Source organism: Diaporthe citri (assembly GCF_014595645.1).
Source record: "Diaporthe citri strain NFHF-8-4 chromosome Unknown scaffold_8, whole genome shotgun sequence".
Classification (NCBI taxonomy): domain Eukaryota; kingdom Fungi; phylum Ascomycota; class Sordariomycetes; order Diaporthales; family Diaporthaceae; genus Diaporthe; species Diaporthe citri.
In genome coordinates, this window is record NW_025064853.1 from 1,267,648 (window position 1) to 1,276,846 (window position 9,199).

The window sequence follows — 9,199 nt, forward strand, 5'->3', positions numbered from 1 at the left end:
TTCCCGACACCGTCGGTGAAAGGGTGTATAGCCCGCTGCATTGCTTTAGTATTAGACCACGCCGTAAATAACATCCATTTCATAACCTTTGCTAAACTGCGACACTTCGTGGCCTGGATGGTAAAGCCTAAGTCATGCTAATTAGTGAATAACCGCCTGTCTACGGCTTTGGCAGTCGATGTTGTCTCCCCAACGTTTTGGATTGGACGAGATTCATTCTGCTCCATCAATGGCAAAGTTCAGGTCCCAGTGCTGCATGGTCGGCGCCCGTACAGTCCTCACCAAGTGTGCTTGGGGGTTGGCCAGCAAGTTTCTGTGCCAAGGGATGGGCGAGCATGTGTCGCCCTGTTGTGAGGTCTTCGTACGGAGTATCGTTTACGAACCGAGCAAGACACAGCCATGCCGAGTTCTCCGCCACGCTATGCTTCGTGTTATGCTCTTTCCTGTCTGTCTTTGCAGTGTGTGTGCCCGAGCAATTCGGATATCGACGTTCTCGGGTCTTCCGAGGCATGCTCGGACATAGTGTTGCTGGGGGAAGTGAGGCCGACAAGCACTTGACATGATTACATTGCCAGCCAAGAATCATTGCCTGCGAACAGACACTGGGGATTGCCGAAGTTTTCCCTGGAATGCCACACCGCCGAGGAAAACAAATGTTGCTGGATCGCGAGCAACGAGCCGGCTGTACGGCCCGTCGCTTTACCCCAGATCGACGACACTTCTCCATTGGCGGTCACCGCTTAGCCGAGGTTTCTCCGCCCAGACCGTCAACGTCACTTCTCCTTTTCCTGCTGAGAAGACATGTTCATTCTGCGCGGCTTGTTTGACGATAATCATTCTGTGGCTTCACTGACTCCAAGGAGAACATTTACATGAATCATCGTGACAAGCCGGAGGAGGTGGGTTGACAAGTCAAGCACGGCACTATCTGACCAGACGACGGACGGACGATGGCCACGTCCACGCAGACAATCACGCTCGAGAGCGCCCCTGGTAGTGAGGGTATCGAACACCATGAGCTCCGGCAAATCCGAAAGCCTGCGGGTTTCACCAGCACTCCGGTGACTGATGCGGAACGAGGCGCCTCGTCCTCGGGGACAGCAGGAGGCTCGACGTTGGGAGCGTACGAACAAGAGCACAACCCAACGGCAGAAGAGCCACCGCAGCCATGGCTGAAGATCTTCAGCGTGGGCTTTTCGTTCTTCTGTGCCGGTATCAACGACAGCACCCTGGGTCCGTTGATTCCCTACCTGCTGGTCTCATTCTCCATCGGCACTGGTATGGTGGCTGTCCTGTAAGTCATCGCCGCCTGCGTCCACCCGCCCCCCCCCCCCCCCCCCCCCCCAACACGTTTCGGGGACAAAATCGTGTGCATGATACAAGAGCCTGACGGAGACGTTCTCCCTCTCTCAGGTACGCGTGCAATTTCACGGGCTGGATGGTTGGCGCCTTCAGCAACCCCGCCCTCGCGCCGCACTTGAAGCTGGGCCAGCTCCTCTGCCTCGGCGCCCTCCTCCAGCTGGCCGCGCAGGTGCTGCGGCCGTTCGGGTGGTCCGGCCTGCCCGCGTTCGCTGTGTCGTTCTTCCTGCAGAGCCTGGGGACCGCGTATCAGGACGCGCTGGGCAACACCTTTGTCAGCGGCGTCCGGGTTGCGCACAGGTGGCTGGGGTTCATCCACGCCATGTACGCGCTTGCAACGCTCGTGGGGCCGCTCCTGGCCACGGCTATTGCGTCGAATGCAACCCCCGGCAACGGCAGCGGGTTTGTCGGGGGCGAGGAGTCGTGGAAGAGGACGTATTTTGTCACTGTTGGCCTCGGGGTCGTCAACGTGATGTGGGTGATGCTCGCGTTTAGGGATACGCTGTGGGTGCCCCGGCGGGCTGACGGTGTGTCGAGAGGTGGTGATGAGGAGAGGCATGGGAGGACTGTAGCCGAAGAGCAGGATGAGCAGACTGCGTTGTCTGCTCTGCGCGACATGGGCACCATGTTGAAGGTGAAGGACGTCTGGCTCATTAGCCTCTTCTTCTTCTTTGCCCTCGGGGCTGCCCAGACTGCGGGTGGTAAGTGGACATCCCCTAATGGTCTGCCACGGTGTTTCCGTGACTCACCTCTATGGTACTGCCCACCTTTGATATCTCCACGACGGCTGACTGAATGCGCCAGGCTGGGTCGTCAGCTACCTCGTCGAGGTGAGAGGGGGAGATGTCGCCAAAGTAGGCTATGTGCCCTCCGGCCAAGCCGCCGGCATGCTGCTGGGCCGTCTCCTGCTCCCGGAGCCAACCCATCGCTTTGGAGAGAAGCCGATGTTGCTCTTGTATTTTGTCATCAGCATTGGTCTCCAGCTTGTGTTCTGGCTGGTGCCCAACATAATTGCTGGTGCCACGGCCTTGAGTATCATGGGCTTCTTCCAGGGCCCTTTCTTCGCGACTGTAAGTGTGATGGATTCTGTTCACGGTGGTCTACACAGTATCAGGAATCTAAATCTAGTGATCGTTCGGCACAGGGAGTCTCAGTTGCATCGAAGCTGTTCCCACGGAAGATCCAAGCGGCAGCTCTTAGTAAGTCTACTCCTCACTCCCGACTTCTGTTTATCTATACCAGACACCAGCATGGCTCACCGATAAACCTCACCAGGCTTCATATTTGTGGTTGCTCAGGCAGGCGCTGCTCTCTTCCCTTCATTGACGGGCCTGATTGCTGGGAAGGCTGGTGTGCAGGTACTCCAGCCTATTGTGCTTGCTCAACTCGTGGTGGCAACCATCTTCTGGGCATTTGTGCCTAAGGTCCAGCAGCGGAGGGAATAAGATTCACATTATATATGAGACTATGTATCTGTCTGAAGAATGTCCTTCAACAACACTAGTGCAAGGTGCGGAAGAAGCAGGAGTAGAGATGATGAGAAAGCCATTCTGAAGGCGGTGCGCACGACTCGGACTAGTCGTTTCTAGCACTCGAGTGTCCGAAAGGTGCAATACTGCCTTGGCACATATCTAAACTCGGAGGGTAATGCTTCGGCTCTGAAAGAGCAAGACCTGGGGCCTGATGAGGTCATGCTGCTGATTCGAGCTGCGCCTTGCTGCGCCATATCGTCTTGCTGATCCTTGACCTGTCTGCGTCGATTGCTGTACGACGGCGTCCATCATTGGGGTGGGCCTGATGTAAGCATGAACGGAGCCTTTGCACTGGCCCCAAGAAATTTGGAATCCAGCGTATTATATGGATGCACGCAACGGTTGTGCCACACAGGTAGGTAATGCTTTTGCACGCTGCAAGTGAGCCGTGGCATGCTCGGCAGCCCCCGGGTGCCCACACTTGCTTACGGTGCACTCTTGCTATTTCACACGTTCAAATCGACCACAAGCGTTACCCTGAGTGCTCAGTGATCTTTCCAGAATCATCTCTCTTGAGTGTCATACTCATATCCCAGCTATCACCATTGTTTTCTATCTCTAATGTTATCAAGATGGACGCTGCGGAACCTGGCCAGGACATGGACTACCCAGCACAGCAATCTATTGCCTACCAGGTGTATTCTACTGCGGGAGTATGCCTGACGCTGATAGTGGTGTTTTCCTTGACCAGGCTGCTGACGAAGGTATTTTTTGGACCGAGAACAATCAAGATGGATGAGAGTGAGAATCCCTCAACGTCGCTGCTTGACTTTACGAAAGCTGACATTACGGCCGTGAAGTCGTGTTCGTTGTCGGATTAGTATGGTGCCCGCAAGCAGTGTCTCCTGCGCGGCTTCTCAAAACGAAATGCTGACTTGGGCAGTTCCTCTGCTTCATGTTCTTTTCTATGACGATAGCTTGTGGGAACCCTCCAGGCCCCATCCCGGTTCCCTGTATCCGTCTGCTGACCCATCATAGGTGTCGCAGGAAGTGACGTCCCCCCCGGCGACGGCTCCTTTACCAAATCGCAAATTGTGGTAAGTGCCACACCCTGGCGGCATCGGAGACCTAACAAGCTGACAATCAAGCTCTCTCTCCTCGTCCAAATCTTCATGCCCTTGTCGATCTGTTTCGTAAAGATCTCGGTCCTTATCCTCTACTGGCAGGTCTTCTACGTTTTGAAGTGGATGCGCATTGCGTGCATCACGGGTATGACGTGCATCATAGCCTTCCAGTTTTCGTTGTCAGTCGCCTTCTCCGCCATGTGTGCGCCATCGACAGGCTCTTCACATATTGACTTCTTGACTGCCTTCATGTCCGACACGTGCATGCATACGCGGGCCCTCGTTGTACTTCAGGGCGTTGGCAGCGTTGTCACGGACATGTTCCTTGTTATTATTCCCCTCCCGGCCGTCTTGGGTCTTCAGATGCCCCTGAAGCGCAAGATTGCTGTCGCGTCCATGTTTCTGGTGGGCTTATCGTAAGCTTCACTGTCACATGATATTAGTTTTGGGGGTTATGTATCTGACAAAATACAGAGCCTGTGCAGCCAGCATTATTGGCCTCATCTATAGAGTACGGTTTTACACAGTGTCTAAGGACAACAGCCGCCATGCGATCGCGATATGGGCAACATCGTTCGTACACAGTCAGCATCTCTGTTTCGCATTGGCTAACGAACCTGCCCAGCATGGCCGAAGAAGCAGCCGCCGTCATGATCTGTTGTGCGCCTACCACGGCCACATTCTTCAAACTAGCGAAAGCCCCGGTGCGATCCTGGCTATCACGCGCGAGAGGAAGAGCCTTACGCCTCACCGGCTGGCACCGTTCCGACATGCCTGACTCCGGCAGTCAGTCTAAGCTCAAGGCCAGTCTAGAGAGTGGTCGGAATGCCGCCTACTCTCACTTGGAAGCCCGCGAAGACACCGCTGTTCGGGTTGATACGGAGTTCGATGCATATTCGCTGCGGCAAATGAACCAGACGCGGACATCTGCCAGTCGCGGTATCTGAAATAAGACTGGGGTCGCTTCTCGACATTTAATTGTGAATTTGGTAGTGGGGATATGGCAAGATGAAAGGCTGAAGTAGAATCATGTTATTGAGCTTTGAATCGGGCCAGCCATCTTGCGCTCGTTCATTTTACTTGAAGTACTTGGCCAGATGCGAAGGAATGGATAAACCTCCAGCTTGCTCATATGCATCATTGGAAAGATAATTAGTAGGCTCTGGTCTGCGGCATCAGGAGAGAAAGCGCTGCTAAGTCAATGATCACGACCCCTCTCCATCCAAACCATCTTCTGTCACCATGGCAAAGACCTCTGATTTTTCAAGTTTGATAGCCCACTTGACATCCTCGAAACCATGCCGAGTCTTGATCTCGACCTGGATGTCATTATCCGGCTCCACAATAACTGCGGCAACGTTGGTGTTGGCCGTGGTCGGAAATTTCCAATCTCCCCCAACGGGCCTCATGTCCAGCCTAGCGATGAAGACGGCGACGACGGCGAGGACCTCGTTTGTTGCGAAATGCCGGCCAGGGCACAGGGTCTTGCCTCCACCAAAAGCCCGGAAGCAGACATCGCGCGGACGGTTCTGCTTCTCCTCGGGGAGGAACCTGCGCGGGTTGAACTCAGCGACGTCGGCGCCCCAGAGGCTGGGATCCTGGTGGATGATACGGCTGGGCATCTGCAGCATAGCACCCTTCTTCAGTAGCCATCGGTCGAGGTAGGTGTCTTCCATGACCTCGCGTACAGATGTGCCCATGGAAGAGTAGCGAAGAACTTCCTGATACGCGGACAGCAGAAGAGGACAGGCTTCCTTGAGGGTGGTTATATCGATGGTCTTGACGGTTGATCCACCCTGTGTGGTTGTTACGGTGCAGGCATCGATCTCGCCGCGGATGTCTTCGAGGAGACCAGGATGGGAGTGGAGCAGGAGGAGAGTCCAGAAGGCTGACGGTGCCGTGTTCACTAGGATGGCGATTGAGCCTCCGACCTCGTAGCGAGCTATGTCTTCCAGGGAAAGGTCGCTATCGGCCTCCGATTGGTATCGCATCTGCGCGAGAGCCGACGCCTTCTGCACTCCTCCAGCCTTATAGTATGCCTCGAAGGCCTTGGCGACCTTGGCCCGCGCGGCAACAGGCTTCCTAGCGGTGATGGATGGGAGAGATCCAACCAGGATTGACATCAGACCGCTTTCAAATTCCCTGAGCAGGGAGAGACAGGGCTAGATTAGAAGCTTGCTCCATGCGATGACGTTTGGCCCCGAATTTCACTTACCAGAAAGAATCGGCGACCTCTTTATCATCATACGGGTTCAACGGACCGTAGACCGACCTCGTTGTCGCAGTTGTGATAGCGTCCCTCAGCCAGGAGTACATGCCGATCACCCGGGACTCTCCCCGGGCCGGCTCCAGCAGATCCAGCGACTTTGCGATTTCCCCCATCATGGCTCGGTTCATGTCGTCAAGCAGCGGGCCAGGCTTGAGTGCGGTCCGCATCGCAGCACAAGACTCCATCGACAGGCCAAAATCGCCCTCGTCGCCGTTGACGTTCTTGGCCAGGATATCCTGGGCCTCGCGGCTGGCCCCGCAGACCGTAGACGCGAACTTGGCCTCGATGGGTGGGAACGCGAGGACCCTGTGCTGCTTCTGCACCGTCTGGATGAGTTCCGGCCTCGTCACGACGTGCATCTTCTGGCCCGGGAGTGACATGGTGAAGACCGGGGAGCCCGTTTGCCGGCTGTGACAGGGGGGCTAAGTAAGAGCTCGTCACGGATTGGGGTGGTTGGGCATGGGGCTGTGAGCATACCTGAGATCGACGTAGTAGTTGAACTTTGAGCGAGAGCCCAACCGTGTGGCCGATTATTGGGATCGACTGGGGAGCCAGAGGGGGCTCGCGAGGGTCATGGCTGAATATCTTGCGAGCGGCGATTGTGACGAGAGTCACAACGCCAATAAAAAAGAGGAGGAGGGCGGAGGGCGGAATCGTTGGCAGAAAACACCATTTCGGTTACTGTGGGCCTGATCCCGAGGATGTGGGAAAACCGTTGATGAGACTTCATGGAGTGTTGAAAACAAAATAGCTTCCGATGTTCATATTGGGCGGCGCGGAGGGCGGCCTGTCCAGGGGGCGCTAGCCTGTGCACACCCTAATCTGTGTTGGAAGGATCGTGTTGGTTCAGACTTTCGTACCAACACGCAGCGTCAATCCACTTACACACGGGATTCCAACCCCAAGTGTCGCCTTGCCGAGCTGCGCCTTACGACATGATGTTACATTCGAGCGACTCTAGGAGAGATGCTATATGTTGTACGGTTGAGGCTGATCACCCTTGCGTTCGTATAAAATTCTTAGAGGCAATGTTCTTATACTAAGCGCATAGGTCCAAAAAAGGAGCGTCACTGTTACAGAGTTCATGGATCTTGCACTGCTTAATATGTTGAGGCTGTGTAGATATGTGCGACAATGAATATCTTAGCCTTATGCTTTTTCCGACTTTCCACCTGGAGTGCTCGTGCTACTGCCATCTGTCCCCCGAAAGCCCTTATTTGAAATGCTTGTTGACTGGTGATGTAGTTCAAGGTCATTGCGAGGCTCCTCCTTGAGCCAAAGCCTCTCCTCGTCGTCGTGGGTGATAAGCTCTTCTTGTTTTGCGTCCCCGGAGGTGCCATCACGGCCTTTCATTTCGTACACCTCAGCTCGGGCGGCCCGGCGTTTCTTGTTGATGGCGAGAGCGCTCGAGTGCGGCACACGGGGGGTGTCCTCGTCTGCCTGTGCCCCTGGGGTTCGACCTCGACTGCTCGTAAAGATCGGCCGCAGATACCGACTGGCCATGGGCCGGAGTGCTGGAACTGACGAGCATGCTATGCCTGCGCTCACCTCGATGTAGCACCAGTAGTAGGTTGGGATGATGTCCCAAGTGTAGTCGGCAGACTGCATAACTCCCGCAAACATTATCACGGTTCTAGTGATGGCCGCAGCACAGACTCTGTATATTTCAAATTAGAAGGCGAATCATGATCAATTTCGGTTTGGTTTTTTGTTTCGACTTACAGTCCACCGGTTGCAAAGAGAAGTATCAGGGATACCTTCTTCTCGACCCTCATCTGTAGAGGCACTATGACTGGGAGTGGCAGAATGAAGAGGGCTGCGTCCACCAGGATATTTGCAATACTCAAAACCAGCATCACGGTAACCTGCGAATAGCACTCCGCTCCGGTGATTGTCATATCCCAGGCGGCGGCCACAGGTCGACATCGGAAAACCATAACCAAGATATATGCCAGCGAGTACCCGCAAACGAAGACGATGAGGACCCAGACCGATATGGGGAACGATTTGACGGGTGACAACTGCAGGTACAGAACGAGCAGGCTTAATTTCGCAAAGGTGATTGCAAGGCAATAGAAGGATGTAGCGACGATTGTCCACTGGTTAACTTAGTCAGCCTCAGGCTTCTAAAGGGCCTTTCCTTCATTCTGAGAGATATGAGACCAGACGAGGACTTATCACTTACAGCTTGCAGTCTTTGAGTGAAATCATTGTACAGAACATTCCAAACTAAATGCGAGGTCAGTCAAAATGCCCGAGGAATTGTTGATTTCGCGGTTCAGAAAGGTCCTTACTGTGCAAACCAATTCCGACGTCTCGCTCTGTTCCACTGAAATTAGCTAAGGCAACACTGGTAGATGTGGAAAGACGTTAACATACGTATAGCGTTGCTTATTACCAAGAGAATTGAGGCGATTACTGCTGCCACTGCGAAATCTGGAATAAGACTTAGCCAACAGTTAAGACGGCAGTGACTCCAAGAGAACTCACAACTTGAATCGTCTACCCGCATAGGCATTTTCACAATATACTTCCTGGTCAGGATACGAAGTGCTACCACTGCAAAGGCTATCACCGTTGTCACAATACTGACAAGGCCCATTGCGGATTGACGTGTTGGACTGCCATCAAACCGGAGCCTACCAGCAGGTGGAGGAGCCATGTAGACGACGTCGTGATTGTTCGCCATATCGGGAGGATTGATGGACAATGGAGAGAAAACAGACAAAACAACAATGGAAAGCTGAGACGAAATCCAAATGGCATTGATCCGAACAGGAGAGGCGGCATCTCAGAAGTCTGAACAAATGATACAAAAATGCCGCCCGCAGCTTTTTGCCACAGTTTACGTTGGAATCTGCGACCCAAGAAGACAACGGTCTCTTCCTTCCTCTCAGGGGAATGCATCTCCTGAAAACTTTTGGTCACCGGTGTAGCAATGTAGTCATGGTCCGGATCCTTCATAACATGTGACG

At 54.1% G+C, this 9,199-nt stretch overlaps 3 protein-coding genes across 3 annotated transcripts; 2 read left to right on the forward strand and 1 right to left on the reverse strand.

The window, feature by feature from the left end:
* Positions 1 to 950: 950 nt before the first annotated feature.
* On the forward strand, positions 951 to 2,804 carry INS49_014713 (uncharacterized protein; the record flags this gene model as incomplete). The annotated part of the gene is made up of 5 exons (XM_043175403.1): positions 951 to 1,294; positions 1,414 to 2,060; positions 2,164 to 2,429; positions 2,504 to 2,558; positions 2,635 to 2,804. The coding sequence occupies 5 exons, from the start codon at positions 951 to 953 to the stop codon at positions 2,802 to 2,804; spliced, it is 1,482 nt and encodes a 493-aa protein (XP_043020360.1).
* A 659-nt stretch (positions 2,805 to 3,463) lies between these two features.
* On the forward strand, positions 3,464 to 4,902 carry INS49_014714 (uncharacterized protein; the record flags this gene model as incomplete). The annotated part of the gene is made up of 6 exons (XM_043175404.1): positions 3,464 to 3,595; positions 3,775 to 3,811; positions 3,870 to 3,928; positions 3,980 to 4,371; positions 4,430 to 4,528; positions 4,581 to 4,902. The coding sequence occupies 6 exons, from the start codon at positions 3,464 to 3,466 to the stop codon at positions 4,900 to 4,902; spliced, it is 1,041 nt and encodes a 346-aa protein (XP_043020361.1).
* Positions 4,903 to 5,160: 258 nt separating this feature from the next.
* Positions 5,161 to 8,913, reverse strand: INS49_014715 (uncharacterized protein; the record flags this gene model as incomplete). Its single annotated transcript, XM_043175405.1, has 10 exons — positions 5,161 to 6,097; positions 6,171 to 6,632; positions 6,702 to 6,724; positions 7,110 to 7,151; positions 7,773 to 7,881; positions 7,947 to 8,323; positions 8,410 to 8,453; positions 8,519 to 8,545; positions 8,604 to 8,660; positions 8,715 to 8,913. The coding sequence occupies 10 exons, from the start codon at positions 8,911 to 8,913 to the stop codon at positions 5,161 to 5,163; spliced, it is 2,277 nt and encodes a 758-aa protein (XP_043020362.1).
* Between the last annotated feature and the right edge of the window lie 286 nt (positions 8,914 to 9,199).